The sequence below is a fragment of the Anabrus simplex genome, chromosome 2, assembly GCF_040414725.1.
Source record: "Anabrus simplex isolate iqAnaSimp1 chromosome 2, ASM4041472v1, whole genome shotgun sequence".
Lineage (NCBI taxonomy): Eukaryota > Metazoa > Arthropoda > Insecta > Orthoptera > Tettigoniidae > Anabrus > Anabrus simplex.
In genome coordinates, this window is record NC_090266.1 from 171,142,545 (window position 1) to 171,161,705 (window position 19,161).

At 42.3% G+C, this 19,161-nt stretch overlaps 1 protein-coding gene across 2 annotated transcripts in view; it reads right to left on the bottom strand.

The window, feature by feature from the left end:
• The window catches only part of LOC136863973 (titin), a 982,878-nt gene that overhangs the window by 290,273 nt on the left and 673,444 nt on the right, over window positions 1-19,161 (bottom strand). For both annotated transcript variants that reach the window (XM_067140442.2, XM_067140441.2), the window contains one exon: window positions 11,035-11,157. In XM_067140442.2, coding sequence (XP_066996543.2) covers window positions 11,035-11,157 — 123 coding nt within the window. The remainder of the gene's footprint in view (window positions 1-11,034; window positions 11,158-19,161) is intronic.

The following is a 19,161-nucleotide window of genomic DNA, read 5'->3' on the forward strand; positions in this document are numbered from 1 at the left end:
AATTAATTAATTTACGTGCGGCACCGGTTAGGCCATGTGCTAATGTTTTGTTTTACACTATAGTGTACTTGATTCTGACGGGTACTGAAATCAAACTGCGTCCCTTCCTTCATCTTCGTACCACTACAGCTTGGTAGTATTTAACATTTAACAGAAAATTTGTGACTACGCCACTCAATCTTAACCTATTTTAACATTACTTTAATTTTAAAACGATCAGAAAATGCTACTTATGTTTCCAGTTACACTAGATATATATTAGAAGTTGATTTACGTCGCATCGACACAGATATGTCTTACGGCGACGTTGGGACTGAAAGGGCTAGGAGTGGGAAGGAAGTGGCCGTGGTCTTAATTAAGGTACAGCCACAGCATTTGCCTGGTGTGAAAATGGGAAACTACGGAAAACCATCTTCAAGGGCTGCCGACAGTGGGGTTCGAACGCATTATCTCCCGGTTACTGGATACTGGCCACACTTAAGCGACTGCAGCTATCGAGCTCGGTCCCTAATGGTACGAAATGAGATGAAATGAAATGACAACTTAAAAGTCCTGGACCTGGCGGCACGTTGTGGCAGTAGCTTCTTTTAGAAAGCAACAAATACCGATCCTCCCTGGGAGTTGTTTTGCGTGGACGTCCAATCTGTTGTCGGTCAGCAAACCTTTTTGCCTCCCTGAACATTTTTCAGTCTCTGGAGACGTCACTCCGACTCACTCTAACACGAGCAGGGACATCCACTTGCCACCTTTTTTGTAGTCATAATTGGAATGATGCCAGTACCAGAAATGGGTATTTGTGCCTTTACACTTGTACTGTACGAGGTCAATGACCAATATCCTGAAATGAAATGGCGTATGGCTTTTAGTGCCGGGAGTGACCTGCGCGTCGTGATGAGGATGAAATGATGATGATGATGACGGCACACACACCCAGCCCCCGTGCCAGCGAAATTAACCAATGATGGTTAAAATTCCCGACCCTGCCGGGAATCGAACCCGGGACCCCTGTGAGCAAAGGTCAGCACGCTAACCATTTAGCCATGGAGCCGGACCTTGCGGGTTTCTTTTCCTACTCCATATTTTGGTGGTGGGTTGCAACTCTCGTGCTCGTGAATTCTGGAGATAGTTCATTTCGCGCTCTTGAGTATATTACTAGGAATGCGCATTTAACAATAAAACAGTGAGGAGTTACCTACAGTCATATTTTATTTTAACGTATTTTCAGTTGTATTCGTGAATTTAGAGAAATTTCTGTCGTGTGAAAGTGGACGAACTGAGGTTCTGTATTAAAAATAAATGTTTACTTTATAAAGAGATTTTTTGACCAAACAGTTAAAACCTCCAAGACCATAAATGTGCACGAAACAAGTGACCAGCGATTAAAACAGATTTTATACTAGATATTCAGGTGTGTTAACTGTTTTAATTAATTTTTCTATACGCATATTTCATCGTTTTCTTATATCACGAGCCGCGCTCGTTACGGCACAGAAGATGACGCCTCATTGGGGTTGTGGAAACTTTGTCAGAGTAACACAGTTTTACTCAACGAAACAGCGGACGGATAGTGTATATTAAAACAAGAAGAACAAGGAGCAGTAATAATAAACGTTTTTAACACATAATTCACTTGTTGTCGAAAGTGTTGATTGTGCTTGAACCATAGTTTATGATTCTTGGAAAAAGATGTGAATTTAGAAAGGTGAGCACTTGCATGTGTTCACTATGATTCTTCGCTTATTCTGGTTTAAAAAAAGGATAAATACAGTAGTATGCAGGACTCAGTGGCTCAGAGCTCAATCCCGACTCAGTCCGGCGGTAATTGAAGGTGCTCAATACGTCAGCTTTGTGTTGATACATTTACCGGTACATAAGAGAACTGTGCGGGACAAAATTTGGCACCTCGGCGTCTCCAAAAATCGTAAGCTTAGTTAGTGGGATGTAAACCCACTATTATCATTATTATTATTATTAAAGGATAAGTAGCAGTTGTAAGAATGCAATAGCATTAACTCTATCATACCTAATATACTAGTAAATATGTTTTTATTGCTGTCTTCTCACAGTAGGCCTATTTCAGAATTAGTTTCCCGATCTTAAAATACATGTTGACTGCTTTCTGCGGACCTAGCATGTGTTATATAACTTCCATTTATTTCAGCTTCCTTTTTTCACTACTATATATGCCAGGTCGAGATAAAAGAACCAAGTTGCAGCTTAGAAACATCACTAATGGTCAAGTTTTGAATGCATGCGATGTGTTGCTCGCTAAGGAAAGCAAAAAAAAAAAACGTGTCATTCATCTCGACTACGAGCTTGCGTGCCTCTATTGTCAGCTGAACGGCGGATATGACGCAATAATCCATTTCAGACATTGGAAATTATACTAAATTACAGATTCGTCATGACTTACATAAAAAAGATGACGTGATTTTTTAACTTCAAAAGAAGGATAACTACCGCCGACAAGTGCATTGTCCATTCCAAGGTAGCAATTCCAAAGGCGAAATGCTATGTCGTCAGTAATACTGATGACCAAAACTAGAACTACCTTTATATTCAAATTGACAATTTCAATGATAAATTCTTTGTAACATATCATTATTATTAGCTTTTATAAGACTTCAAAATTGAACATTTTCGACTGCTAGCACAATTGGACTAGTGTAAGTTATATGTCAATAGTACTTTGATCTTTGCAAACCGCACGAGTTGGCTACTGCTGCATTAAAGATTGTTTCCCGTACTTTCTTTCTTCACACCAGACAAATGCCGAGCCTGTACTTTAAGCAAAGACATGACCATCACCTTTACTATACCTAGCAAAGCAAAGCCAAGCCATCAAGAGGCCATGAACGCCCTTGGAATAGTGGAAGAGAGAGTTTCCCACTATCCGTAACCTCTGAATTAATTGGTATGCAGTGGTTGGGAATTAACCTTGGTTAGACTGAGTGAACCTCAGGACAGTCAAAATATTTTCAAATTGTTTGACTTCTTGATGGGGAAATCTAACCCACGTGAACGGAGCACGCCTATGACACGTCTGTTATCCCAGACTTAGTCCTTTTCCATTTCAGCATCGCTGAAAACTCAAATGAGTAAATGTTACTGGTTTTACGACCCACTAACTAGGCTACATTCTTATGGCTTTCCGGGACGCCGAGGTGCCGGGATTTTGCTCCGCAGTTCTTTCAAGCGCCAGTGTATCTTCCGTCACGAGGCTGGCTTATTTGAGCACCTTCGAATACTACCAAAATGATCCAGGATCGAACCTGCCAAGTTGGGCTCGGAAGGCCAGTGCTGTGTCACCTCTAAGCTTCTCAGCCCGCCACTCGCATGAGTTAATGTGGCGTTAAGCAATTTAAACAAAATTCAATACGCGATCCGCACACCAAACTAAAAACAAGCTGATCAAGTGGACATTTAAGAACAGTTTCTGGCAAGTATTTATCGTGGTTTGTAGTCCGGCTCCATGGCTAAAAGGGGTCTCGGGCTCGATTCCCGGCAGGGTCGGGTATTTTAACCATAATTGGTTAATTTCACTGGCGCGGGGACCGGGTGTATGTGTCGTCTTCATCATCATCATCATAATCATCATCACGACGCGCAGGTCACCTACGGGCTACAAATCAAAAGACCTGCACCTGGCGAGCCGAACATGTCCTCGGACCCTCCAGGCACTAAAAGTTATCCGCCATTTCATTTAATTCTGGTTCATAATCGTCTTTTTCGCTTCGTGGATCAGCAATCTATGAACCCTCACTGCTTTTCCTCGTCATTTTGCCCAAACACGACGACAGATAAACAATAATAGAGGTATCGCCATTTTTTAGCATCCCTTCAATTGCGATAGTTCTTTAGATACGCCGGACGATGGAAATGTTTCCCACATGTGTTACTTACTGTAAGGGACGTAACGTATGTGACACAGAACCGCCTGCCAAAATAAAAATTCGGGCCCTCTCAAATAAAATGTAAAACTTACGAATAACTAATATAAATGTGATTACAAAACGTAAATAATACGCAATATATTGTCAAACTATATAAACAAGGATTGTTCATTATTGTAAGATTATTAAAAAAATAATGTTAATATGTTTTGTTTCATTGATATCGGAATCAGAAAGATGTTTTTGAAGACTTTCGTGTGGAGCGTAGCATTGTATGGAAGTGAAACATGGACGATAACTAGCTCAGAAAGAAAGAGAATAGAAGCTTTTGAAATGTGGTGTTACAGAAGGATGTTGAAGGTGAGATGGATAGATCGAATCACGAATGAAGAGATACTGAATCGAATTGGTGAGAGGAGATCGATTTGGCTAAATTTGACGAGAATAAGAGATAGAATGATAGGACACATCTTAAGACACCCAGGACTTGTTCAGTTGGTTTTTGAAGGAAGTGTATGTGATAAGAACGGTAGGGGTAGACCAAGGTATGAATATGACAAGCAGATTAGAGCAAATGTAGGATGCAATAGTTACGTAGAAATGAAAAGGTTAGCACAGGATAGGGTGGCATGGAGAGCTGCATCAAACCAGTCTATGGACTGATGACTCGAACACACATGTTTTGTTTGGCTGCCTCCGTGGTTTGTCCGCTAAGCTGCTGAACCATACACCACTTAGTTGTGCGAACTTAAAATTGGTTTAATTTTACAGTAACCACGAAACTATACTCTTTAACCGATACAAAAGTCTCAGTTATAATGATATTCGATTACAACACAGGAGAAAATACGAACAAAATTTTTAAAAAACTGTTCAAAAAAGTTTGAAAAATATCAATCAGTACAACTGATAAGCCTTCGCGCAAATAGAGCTCGTTCGCAGCTGAATTGACTGATGTGACTACACCTTTTTATTAGCGTTATAGACTACATTGTTGTCGAATAAATGTGTGAATAAAGAATTCAATGTTCAGCAAAATTTGTGCATAATACGATCTCAGATGCACTATTCATCAAGAAAGTATGAGTTTATAACTAAAACATGATATTTTGGTATCAATTTTCATTGCTGTAATTATTTTTAAATAATTTGGTGCAGATCTTTTGTGAGGAGCTGAGCTGTGTTACACCCAATACAGCTGTAATAACTGTTGCTAGATGCAACCAAATGGCAATTCCTCTAGGTACAAATTGTAAAACAAACTATTTAGACTGATTCTACAAAACTGCCCTGGCCATTTCTGTGCGGAGTGACATTAGGATGCCGGCCCCGCGGTGTAGGGGTAGCGTGGCTGCCTCTTACCCGGAGGCCATGGGTTCGATGCCCGGTCAGGTCAGGGACTTTTACCTGGATCTGAGGGCTGGTTCCAGGTCCACTCAGCCTACGTGATTACAACTACTCAGCGTACGTGATTACAACTGAGGAGCTAGCGGCAAGAATAACGGCCGAAAGGATTCATCGTGCTGACCACACGACACCTCGCAATCTGTAGGCCTTCGGACTGAGCAGCGGTCGCTTGGTAGCCCAAGGCCCTTCGGTGCTGTTGCGCCATGGAGTTTGGTTTTATCAGTGGCGTGCGGTGAACACATTCGTTACCCACGCAGCATTTTTTTACAAGTTTCTTTACGTCGCACCGACACAGATAAATGGCGACGATGGAAAAGGAAAGACCTAGGAGTGGGAAGGAAGCGGCCGTGGCCTTAATTAAGGTACAGCCCCAGCATTTGTCTAGTGTGAAAATGGGAAACCACGGAGGACCATTTTCACGGCTGTCGACAGTTGGGTTCGAACCCACTATCTCCCGAACGCAAGCTCACAGCTTAGCGACCCTAACCGCACGGCCAATTACTCGGTGCATATTTTTAAAAGCAATTGCAGCTCCACCACTCTCTCTAAGGCCAACATTACTACTTTATGAACTCACTCGGTAAGTAGGCCTAAGTGAAAATATAACAAGCAAACAGATCGGGTAATAAATAAATAAATAAATAAATAAATAAATAAATAAATAAATAAATAAGACAATGTAGGTATTAAAGAACTTATGAAATTATAACTCACTTGAATAAGAATATTTTCAGTCACAAACTCGCACATATTTCGAAATTGATATTCACGACAATGACGGCACTATCATAACTTACGCTACAGCTGATTTTAAACAATGCGCTTACAGTTTCATCCGCTGACGCTTCGTAATAATACAGTCATTTTTTTCACATAAATATACTGGTACTACCTTTTTGTTTTTTGTTTTAACTTAAAAAGCCTAACCTAAACAGAATGAGCAAAATTTAGCACGTATTTTTCCGTCGTCGAAGTTTGACGGTTTCACTCGCTTGCTGAGCGTAGGAACAGCAACGACAAACGAAGGAGAATATTTCACACGACGTATACCACTGTTATATTCACGAAGACTGCCACAGAACTCGCAAAAACTTCACCTATAAAATCCAAGAGGAAGGCTACAAAATTTCAATATACCACCATTACAGGTAAACCCACTCGTACACAGCTATCAAATTCAAAATTATTGTATTTCGCCCTTGGCTCTGTGTTCATGCTGGGGAACCTTAATGTTATCCCGCGAATATCGAAAGATATACTCTACACGTGCCATCAATGAATCGCTCCCAAAAACTTCATATATGCCGAAAACCATAAATACATACAAACAATATGCCTTTCAGCTTCAGTTTGCAAGCCTCTCTGAATTTACTAAATGTCGCCACAGAAGCAAAGTTGGTCTGAAAACAGACCGATGTAAAGATAGTTTCGTCCGAGTAATTTCCTTTGATCGCAACTGCGAGCTCACTGCATTAGCTTTACTACACCTTGATTCAATCTCACTTATTATATTACCATCCTGGGAGAACACACAACCTAAATACTTAAAATTATGTACCTGTTCCAGCTTTGTATCACCAATCTGACAATCAATTCTGTTAAATTTGTTACCTACTGACATCAATTTAGTCCTCGAAAGACTAATTTTTATACATACCATACTCATTGCACCTATTTTCAAGTTCCAAGATATTACACTGCAGGCTTTCGGCACAATCTGCCATTAAGACCAAGTCATCAGCATAGGCCAGACTGCTTACTACATTTCCACCTAACTGAATCCATCCCTGCCACTTTATACCTTTCAGCAGGTGACCCATGTAAACTATGAACAGCAAAGGTGAAAGATTACAGCCTTGTCTAACTCCTGTAAGTACCCTGAACCAAGAACTCATTCTACCATCAATTCTCACTGCATCCCAATTGTCATCATAAATGCCTTTGATTGATTTTAATAATCTACCCTTAATTCCATAGTCCCCCAGTATGGCGAACATCTTTTCCCTCGGTACCCTGTCATATGCTTTCTCTAAATCTACAAAACATAAACACAACTGTCTATTCCTCTCGTAACATTTTTCAATTACCTGACGCATACTGAAAATCTGATCCCGACAGCCCCTCTGTGGTCTGAAACCATCCTGGTGTCCATCCAACTTCCTCTCAACCACTGATTGCACCCTCCCTTCCAAGATGCCAGTGAATACTTTGCCTTGTATACTAATCAATGAGATACCTCGATAGTTGTTGCAATCCTTCCTGTTCCCTTGCTTACAGCTAGGTGCAATTACTGCTTTTGTACAATCTGAAGGTACCTTACCAACACTCCATGCATCTTACTACTCTATGAAGCCATTTCATCCCTGCCTTCCCACTATACTTCACCATTTCAGGTCTAATTTCATCTATTCCTGCTGCTTTATGACAATGGAGTTTATTTACCATCCTTTCCATTTCCTCAAGCGTAATTTCACCAACATCATTTTCTTCCTCCCCATGAGCTTGGTTGTTCGCGACACCACCAGAAAGATTTCCTTTTACGTTGAGAAGATTTTCAAAATAATCCCTCCACCTGTCCAATGATTCCCTGGGATCTATTATGAGTTCACCTGAATGACCCAAAACATTGTTCATTTCCTTTTTCCCTCCCTTTCTAAGATTCTTTATTACTGTCCAGAAAGGTTTGCCTGCTGCTTGACCTAGCCTTTCCAGGTTATTACCAAAATCTTCCCAAGACTCCTTTTTGGATTCAACAACTATTTGTTTCACTCTGTTTCTTTCATCTATGTACTATTCCCTGTCTGCATGGACCCTTTTTGGAGCCATTTCTGATAAGCCTTCTTTTTACGTTTACAAGCTGCTCTCACTTTATCATTCCACCAAGATGTTCGCTTTTTGCTGTCTTTACACACAGTCGTTCCTAGACATTCCCTTGCTGTTTCTACTACAGCATCCCTGTATGCCACCCATTCTCTTTCTATATCCTGAACCTGCTTACAGTCCACTGTTAGAAACTTCTCACTAATCATATCCATGTACTTCTGTCTAATTTCCCCGTCCTGGAGATTTTCTACCCTTATTCGTTTGCAGACAGATTTCAATTTCTCTGTCCTAGGCCTAGAGATACTAAGTTCACTACAGATCAGATAGTGGCCTGTATCATCAAAAAAACCTAAAAACCCATACATTCCTAACAGACTTCCTGAATTCGAAGTCTGTTAAAATATAGTCTATTATAGATCTAGTACCCCTAGCCTCCCATGTGTAGCGGTGAATAGCCTTATGCTTGAAGAATGTATTCGTAACTGCTAAACCCATACTAGCACAGAAGTCCAGGAAACGCTTCCCATTCCCATTAGCTTCCATATCTTCCCCACATTTACCAATCACCCTTTCGTATCCTTCAGTTCTATTTCCAACTCTCGCATTGAAATCACCCAGTAGCACTATCCTATCCTTCCTGTTGACCCTGACTACGATGTCACTCAATGCTTCATAAAACTCGTCACCAGGATTACCTGATTCAAGAACTGGAAAAAATCCAAAGAAAAGCAGCTCGATTTGTTCTGGGTGATTTCCGACAAAAGAGTAGCGTTACAAAAATGTTGCAATGTTTGGGTTGGGAAGAATTGAGAGAAAGAAGAAGAGCTGCTCGACTAAGTGGTATGTTCCGAGCTGTCAGCGGAGAGATGGCGTGGAATGACATTAGTAGACGAATAAGTTTGAATGGCGTTTATAAAAGTAGGAAAGATCACAATATGAAGATAAAGTTGGAATTCAAGAGGACAAACTGGGGCAAATATTCATTTGTAGGAAGGGGAGTTAGGGATTGGAATATCTTACCTAGGGAGATGTTCAATAAATTTCCAATTTCTTTGAAATCATTTTGGAAAAGGCTAGGAAAGCAACAGATAGGGAATCTGCCACCTGGGCGACTGCCCTAAATGCAGATCAGTATTGATTGATTGATTGATTGATTGATTGATTGATTGATTGATTCATCCTCATCTGCACCCTCACATGGTACATACACTGACACAATTCTCGTCCTAATTCCTCCAACTGACAAATCTACCCACATCATTCGCTCATTTGCGTGCCTAACAGAAGCAATGTTGCGTGCAATAGTATTCCTGATAAACAGTCCTACCCCATACTCCGCCCTTCCCTTTTTAACACCCGTCAAGTACACTTTATAATCTCCTATCTCTTCCTCGTTATCTCCCCTTGCCCGGATATCACTTACTCCTATTGCATCCAGATGCATCCTCTTTGCTGACTCAGCCAGATCTACTTTCCTTTTTCCATAAGCCCCATTAATATTGATAGCTCCCCATCGAATTCCATTTCGTTCGCCAAGTTATTTCCAAGGAGTCCCTCGCCTGTCAAATGGAAGTGGGACTCCGTTACTCCCATTGGTCCGAGGCTTGCTTAAAATGTTCTCAGCTCGGTAAATTCATGAAGCAGGATGCTACCCTACTTACACATAGTCCAAGTGATGATCTCTCCTCTAACGGGTTAGGGACCACTGGTGGACGGTATAGTCCTAGGCGCCTGAGCACAAAGGAGGGCCATGACTCAGAATATATCCGAGATGCCCACTCCCATTTCATAGCAACTGGTACCCCGACTCTCAGGACCACTTACTAGACCACTCAGCCGTTGCCCATGGTTCACGAACTAGGGCGTGACTACAGTAACCCACACCAGACTATGTGCAAGTGGCTATACTGTTTTTTCCTCTAGCCTCTGTTGTCCAGCGAGAACAACAGCTATCACCCCGCCTCATGCGACTAGAGTTTCGCTGGGATTGCTCTATCGCGCCGGACTGCGGTAGAGCGAAAGGGTTATCGATAGAGCCCTGCGCGGATATACAAAATAGTATCCGAATTCGCTTCGCACCCGCACTGCCTTCATCCACACCCGCATCCGCGAATGGCTATCCGCATCCGCAAAATGGTTATCCGTGGATATTTTAAATATTTAACTACAGTATATTACAACTAAGATATTGAAACGGATAGATCTGTTAACGTATACAATAGGCATGACACCTGGCACCAGAACCCCTACAGTCACAAGTTCATCAGGGACTTTCTCTTGCGACTACTACCGACGTATTGACCTTCGTTCCATTAACTGAGAACATGAGCCAGTTAGGCTTAGGTCAGATTTTCGGCTTTATGGTCTCACTGCTCTTTATATATAACTGTTCTCCCATACCAATGTCACGAGTCGCCTAACCACAAGCAAAAACAAGAGTATATCTGAGTGAAAATCAATAAACTTCATTATTTAGAAATTCTCAGCAAAATTATCCGCACTGCCATGCATTTTGTATCCGCCAAGACACTAACTTCGCGGATATCCGCGGATATCTGCATCCGTGCATGGCTCTAGTTATCGAGACAGCTGTCCTTTGACTTAGCTGGTTTCAGTTTGTTTAACTTGATAAAGAAACGTTCTAAGGAATAATAAAAGAACTTAAATACAAAATTATTTGCCCCAGCAGCGCTGGGGTAGCTTGAGTTCAGTGCACGCCACTGGGTTTTATAATTTTTATTTTCTTTGCGATGAATCTGCGGGGCCCCTTAACGGCCCGGGTCCACCTGCACTGCAGGCCCTAACGTTACACCCCTGATTTAAGCCAATGAGTCGATCACAGATAAACAAGCAGCAAAAGAAAAATATGTTTATTTAATATTCAATTATTTTTCTCCTCCCTTTCTCCTACCTGGAGTTGCAGTAACACCTCGTCGTGAGCTCTTTGATATTCCAGAGCATCCTGAAGTGTTTCGCCAAGCAGCGTGAGATCTGGCTGGACGTCCAGAACCTTCAATTGAAGCCATTCTCGACTCTGAAAGAAGCAAGGTAATACAATAACATTAAGAACACTATCAGCATTTACTAACAAAGAAATATAAACAACACAGAAAAACTACTGGCATCTTATTTATTTATGTATTTATGTATACATGCATGTATGCATTTATTTATTTATTTATTTATTTACCGAGCTCGATAGCTGCAGTCGCTTAAGTGCGGCCAGTATCCAGTAATTGGGAGATAGTGGGTTCGAGCCCCACTGTCGGCAGCCCTGAAAATGGTTTTCCGTGGTTTCCCATTTTCACACCAGGCAAATGCCGGGGCTGTACCTTAATTAAGGCCACGGCCGCTTCCTTCCACTTCCTAGGCCTTTCCTATCCCATCGTCGCCATAAGACATATCTCTGTCGGTGCGACGTAAAGCAAATAGCAGAGAGAGATTTATTTATTTATTTATTTATTTATTTATTTATTTATTTATTTACTGTATTTATTTATTTATTTATGTATTTATTTATTTATTTATTTATTTATTTATTTATTTATTTATTTATTTATTTATTTATTTATTTATTTATTTATTTATTTATTTATGCTAACTGTTTTACGTCGCACCAACTCAGGCAAGTCTTATGCGACAATGGGATTAAGACAGAGCTAGAACCGGAAAGGAAGCGGCCTAAAGAAAAGTGCTGCTCCAGCAGTTGCCTAGTGTGAAAATGGAAAACCACGGAAAAGAACGATTTCAGGGGTGTCGAGAGTGGAGGTTCGAATTCACTAACTCCCGAATGTAAGCTCACAGCTAGGTGACCCAAACTGTATAGACAACTTGCTCGGTAAACAGATTTATTAAAATCACACGTATGCTCATGGGAGCATGTACACGGTCTCTCATATAAACTCAGATCGAACGCACGGTGATTGTACTCCGCGCTACGGCAGCTGCTGTCTCAGCCGAACTTATGTCGCGCGCGGCTGCACAGCTTTAAGCGTGTATACAATCTTACATGAAACTTACCTAGGAAGTGTCGTCCTTCCAGGGTTATAAAGGCAATGTGTCTGGCGCGAGTGAGTTCTGCCACTGTCATTTTTTCTTATTTCATTCGTAATGTTTTCTTTCAGTTCCTCCAATGTGTGAGGGTTTGTTCAATAAACTTTTTGTTTCAGTTTACCCCACAAGTAAAAATCACACACTGTTAGATCTTGAGAACGAGGGGGAAATAGACCAGCAATGATCACTTTGTCTGCAAACACTTCCGAGATTGTAAGAAGGGAATCTTCTGCTCTATGAGCAGGGGCTGAATCTCAGTGGCGGTGGGCTCTCAGGAGCACAGGAGCACGTGAACACCCAGTTTTCTTCTTCTTCTTCTTGATATTTGGTTGGGCTCTGTATATAACTAACACCCAGTTCCAATACTTTGTAAATGAAACACTGTAGAACACTCAGAAACAGTTAGTTATGGTGACTAAGAAAGACTTTATTACACAGGACAAAGATCACTGGTATGGGTGGAAAATTACATCGTGTGGGTGTAAGGGTAATAGACATAGGAGTAAGCACGGGGACACAAGGTACTATATCTTCACGCCGAAGTGACCCACCTTGGCGTCTTCTACTTTGACATACGGAACGGGTCTACAATTCGGAAGGACAGACGATAGAACACAACAACTAAAGGATCGAGTATTAAGGATGGAATAACACAAATAGAGGGTTGGAAGGTAGATATCGCGCAAATTACGCATTCATTCTTTTCTTTCGACCTGATTTCGACAATCGATCGAAAGCATTCGACAATCGACTTATATCGTAGCTCCGTTACACCGACAGTTGTTCGTTTTGACTGACAGTGCAGCGAGCACACTGGATAATGCGCTATTGTGCTGAAGACTATACGCATGCGCAAAGCAGATGACGTCATGGTTTTCTGCACTGATATTCCCATTAGCGAGGAGCACGGTAAGGTACGTGCCTTGTCGTCTAGAGCCACCCTCAACCCAGTGGCAGTATTACAGTTGACCACAAGGGTCCGCCACCTCCCCAATTATGGTTAGTCACAGCCTCCCAGGAGCTACTATTGCATTACATTACCGGCAGATTTCGCTAGTACCCTAATTCTGAATAGGCATTTTGGTGTGTATTCAGACTCTTTTCCAGAAAGAGAACTGAATGCAGTGGCGCATATGTATCCCTGCCTAAATAAGACACAGCTGAAGACTGAATAGAAGTACTGTATATGAGAAATGGCTTTCAGAAAGATGATGGGGCCATTTTCATGTTGCAGTTTCTGCTTGACAATGAACTAGATAGGGACACATTTCCTCAAGTATGCGAATTACTCCGAATCGTTGTCACAACCCCAATTACGACAGCGGAGCCCGAGAGGTGTTTTTCTACTTTGAATACGAATTAAAACGTTTCTGAGGAACACCATGACTGGAGAACGACTGTCAGCGCTGGCTATGCTTGCTATTGAGAAGAGATTTGTCAACATCATCAGTGACTTCAATCGTAAAGTGATTGAGAAATTTGCGCGATTGAAGGACAGAAGGATTGCTTTCCTGTACAAATAATCAGCATTTACGTGAGTTGCTAATCTAAATCCTATAATTTAAATAAGCATGATCTAGTATTGCTGGTTGTACTGCATGCTAACTTGTTTAGAGTAGTGGCTATAATTTGCAAAATGAGAATAATTACCACATGAAACAGTAGAACCTGACTAACCGAGATAATGTGGAGACTATTGGGGTCAATTCGGAAATAATTATTTTAAAAAATTTACCGGTAAATGCGGTACACATTCCTTCTATGCTTCTCGTCATATCCAGGTGAACTTCGTGCTGTTTAAGAACCAGGAATAGTGCTCGCATCCTTCAGTGTTCGCAGTGCAGTAAAGCTATTATGAATTTTGCTACTGTTCTACACTAAGACAGCCTGCCCGCGGTGTAGGGGTAGCGTGCCTTCCTCTTACCCGGAGGCCCCGGGTTCGATTCCCGGCCAGGCCAGGGATTTTAACCTGGATCTGAGGGCTGGTTCGAGGTCCACTCAGTCTACGTGATTACAATTGAGGAGCTATCTGACGGTGAGATGGCGGTCAAAAAAGCCAAGAATAACGGCCGAGAGGATTCGTCGTGCTAACCACACGACACCTCGTAATCTGCAGACCACCGGGCTGAGCAGCAGTCGCTTGGTAGGCCATGAGGTTTGGTTTGGTTCTACACTAACACCCAGGTGAAATTCGTGCTGTTTGAAAACCAAGAATAGTACTCGCATCCTTCAATAATCTCAGTAACTTATAGTAAAGTTATTGTGAATTTTACTTTTGTTCTACACTAACAAATTAGTCTCGTATAAAATTTATCCTCGGTTACAAGGGTTCTACCAAAGTATTTGTGAAGAAGGAACCGTACAAGGAACTGTTAGTGAAATGATTTATGTACCTATGTTACTTTTTTGCTGATTTGAGACATGAACAAAAATGTTGTGAAACCCCTAAAAATTTTGTCACGAGCCGCCACTGCTGAATCTTGTTGAAACCACCCACGCGACTTTTCTTCTTCCGTTAACTGATGGAAGAATGGCGTCGAAATGTCATCTTGGTGCCTCTCTGCCTTTACTGCCGTCTCGAAAAAACAAAACAGGCCCAATTATTCGCCTTGCACTAACAGCACACCAAACACCAATTTTCCTATCATAATGAGGGACTTGATAAACACCATTAGGATTTGTTTTCCCACCAATAGCGAGAGTTATGACTGTACACAAGACCATTAAGATGAAGCTACGGTGTTGCATTGATAACGTCTCACCATGTTAACAGCTGATATTCAGACTGGCGACTGATGCTTCCCAGGTCGAACACGTGCAGGCTGCTTGCAAGGTCAAGAACTATGCGCGCGCCTCCAATACTGCAGCTTACGGATCGGAGAGTAAAAACGCCGCTTCGACGATCTTAATGTATATGAGAGATCCTGTATAAGTGTCTACAAATGGAGCCACTGTACACTGTGGTTCGCAAAACGTGCGTACAGTTGGTATTACCGTTAAGAGATCTGCACGTTTTAGAGTTTCATCATAGCCTTTGACACTCGCTTAATTTGTCTCACCAACACTAATAAATCTTTTAACTTTCATGCTAATGCTCAAACAGTACAGTATAGCAGTTTCTGTCACATAATTAGCAAAGTCTTAATTAACGTACTGTAGGCCTACTTTGAGTATTCAGCCCGAAGGCTGGTTGGATCCTCTACAGTTCCGCCATCAGCTGTCATACATGGCCTAGACATTACTGATGAGGCATACTAGAGAAACGAGGAGTGAAATGGTTTCCCGTTGCTTTCCTCACCGAGCCAAAGAATGCTATTACATGTCAATCTGCCAAGGCCACTAAAATGCATGCACCAACCGATCTTATAAACGACATTTTCACACCATTTATGACAGGGACTGGCTGCACAAGGTATGGCTATCTAGCATCACTCATACATCTCCGTCACTTTCACGTCGTGACCGTGAAAGCCAAGGGTGAGACTGAAACAGGTTAAGGCTAGCTCTCCACGAACCTACTACGCTGGCGTAGCAGGGTGAGAGGTGATACTCTCACGTGGCGCGTCCCAGGTGGCGGGTAGGGGGTCCTAACCGGCTTGCTGGCGGACTTGAAGGAAATAAAATACCTCTCGCGGACCAAATACACTATCCCCTGCGGGTGGGGGACGCACATGTACACTACACCCGCGGTTTCCCCTGCCTGTCGTAAGAGGCGACTAAAAGGGGCGACCAAGGGATGATTGGATTAGAACCATGAAATTACTTTTGATTAGTACAACCAGCGGGGAACACCATGGGTCGCTATTGCTTGCGCGTAGTACCACTATGTTAGGTACCAAATAGGTTTGTGATTAGTAGCAATCAGGAGCACCGTGCGGTCAGACTTTTTCGGTACCTGTGATTAGTAGCACTATATGGGCGACACCAGGGTTCTGGCTTGCCTATGATTAGTACCCACTATATAAGCAACACCACGGGATGGTACGAGTCCCTGTGGTTAGTACACTTATGTGATGAAAACCATAGGTTTGCGTTGCCTGTAAATGGCGCCGCTATGTGTGAAACACCATAGGTCTGTATTACATATGCGAATTTCATTACCTGTGAGTAGTACCATAATGTGTGGAATACCGCGAGTCTACGATACTTTTGATTAGTACCGCACCATGTCAAATACATGGTTCTACTTTCCAAGCGATAAGTACCATTTTGAGAGGCCGATGACCTATATTTTGGACCCCTTTAGCTTGCAAGTATCATCGATTCAGTATTGAGCTACAGAAGCAGTCCCTTGGTCAGTATTACTATTGTTTTCCGTCAGTTTCTGAGACTGAGACATTGCGGGTCGGCTCCACTGATTGTTTTAACTTCATATCCATCCGTTCATTTTTCGTCCTCACGCTTTGAATTCTGGTCAGTGGAGGATTTTGGATTTTTATTTTGTCATTGCATTTTGTCTCATTTCGTACCATCCGTGGCCTATGACCTAGATGTTAGGCTCCTTAAAACAACAAGCATCATCATCAAACACTAGATCTTGCCAGCAAAGGAATTCTTAACTAATGTCAGCACTATTAAAAATGTGCGCACCGGGCGAGTTGGCCGTGCGCGTAGAGGCGCGCGGCTGTGAGCTTGCATCCGGGAGATAGTAGGTTCGAATCCCACTATCGGCAGCCCTGAAGATGGTTTTCCGTGGTTTCCCATTTTCACACCAGGCAAATGCTGGGGCTGTACCTTAATTAAGGCCACGGCCGCTTCCTTCCAACTCCTAGGCCTTTCCTATCCCACCGTCGCCATAAGACCTAACTGTGTCGGTGCGACGTAAAAGCCCCTAGCAAAAAAAATGTGCGTGCACACAAGAAAAAACAAACAAACAAACAAGTAAATAAATATTTCCTTGCAAATAAGAGAAACACCAATTACTCAGTCTTCGAATTCCCTAAATTCGCGTTTCGCAGCGTGGCTTATATTTGAGATACAAGCAAGCATGGAGTTTTATCTGACTTGATATAGTGGTCATAGTCACAGGATTGCCAGTTTCACACGGAATCCAAACCTCAGGTACATAAATTTTAATTCCAAAACTTCCACTTGCATTACTAGTGATACGAATAGCGACCCTTGTCCGGGCCACCTTCCGAGCAGAATAAAGCGGAAAAGAGGGCATAGGCCAGGGAGAGACGCGGGTGAGACGCCTACGGTGTTGTCACATGGTTGGAGAGGGGCAAGAGGGCGCGCGTTACGTGCCTTCTGTCAGCACGAGTTACGTGTAGCCAATGCGGAGTGCCATACTTATTCAGCAGACGTATTTACCACGTGGGTGCAGTTACGATCATTATTAAGTTTAAAACAGCATCGGCGGTATGGAGCTCCACTAATACGAATACGTTAATGCATTAATTCTTTCAAATGTGCTCAAGTCACAACCGGTGAGCGGTGCTGTGTTGTAGTGTTGGAGTACAACATTCAATCACGCGCCGGTTCATTTGGCAACCAAGGCGAGTGTGGCGAGCCAATGACGTTACTCCCGCTTCAGTATGATCAAAGGGTGGCCCGGAGTATACGTGAGAAGCCAGAGACGATGTTACCTTCCACGTCCCACTTTGAGAACGGTTAATAATAATACTAAGAAGAAGAAGAAGAAGAAGAAGAAGAAGAAGAAGAATCGCATGACGTCCTTACTTCCGCTACCGTGTACTGGCTTTGGACGTCTTTTAGATCGCAAAGCAAAATCCATTTCCATGCAAGTCATGAAGTCCCCTGGAGGAGTGGAAGTGGTTAGCTCTATAGCTGGCCACTCCCCTCACCCCCACCCCCCACCTGCTCCGCAGGAATTAACCTGGTACTCTTTTTTGATGCAGACTGAGTAAACCCCGTGACCATCGGCTATTTACAAGTGATTATCTCGTGCCTAAATTTTTCGCCTTGCGGACGAGGATCGAACCCACGCCCTTCCAGCTAAACTAAGCTTAATACGGCTCTATTTCTAGACTATTTACAAGTCTAGTTCGAAGACGAAACATATTCTGGACAAGTAGGTCGTGGTGTAGTAGGGGTTTGAAGTCCCAGACATTCGCCGCGAACTGCGTTCCGGGTTTTTCAACGTCTTCCGAAAATTGGCAGTGAACTGTATGTAGACAGCGGATACTAGAAAGTACGGTGGCCCAATTTTCGGGAAAAGCATATCTAGTCTCTCTCCTTTGGTTTCCATACCCTCCAATGATATCTGAGTTAATGACTAGGACCCGAATGTAGATGACATGTCACCTTTTTATTAAGTGGCCTGGTGTAATGCTCCACTTACTTAGTTCAATGCATCTGTGTTACACATATATCCTTTTTATTTAGCATTTTTGATGTATTATTTAATTTTAAGAGCATTTTATTTGATTTTGGAGAATAATTTGATATTTTGGAGACTTTTGTCTCTTTAAGACATTTTGTCCGTTTTGTCATGTTACCGTGTTAGTTTATGAAATTACGTCTGAACGCCCTAAGTAACTGTTTATGCAAATATTGAAATAAAACATTTCAACATTAAATTATTTTGTTAATGCAGTAACTGGCAGTCCGACTCCTTGGCTGAATGGTCAGCGTTGAGACGTTCAGTTCAGAGGGTCCTGGGTTCGATTCCCGGCCGGGTCAGGTATGTTAATCACGTTTGATTAATTCTTCTGGCTCGGGGACTGGGTGTTTGTGTTTGTTCCAACACTTTCCTCTTCATATTCAGACAACACACTACACTACCAACACGCAATAATGATTACATCGCTCCATATAGGGTTGGCGTCAGGAAGGGCATCTGGTTGTAAAAGAAGGCCAAATCCACATGTGCGACCCCATAGGTGTGGGAAAAACGGTAGAAGAAGAAGAATGCAGTAACTGGCATTTTTCGGCGCTGAAGGTTAGATGGCTGCACAAATACAGGCCTACACTCGCTTTTCCAGGGAACATGTTATTTGGGGACTGGAATGTCTGGAATGTT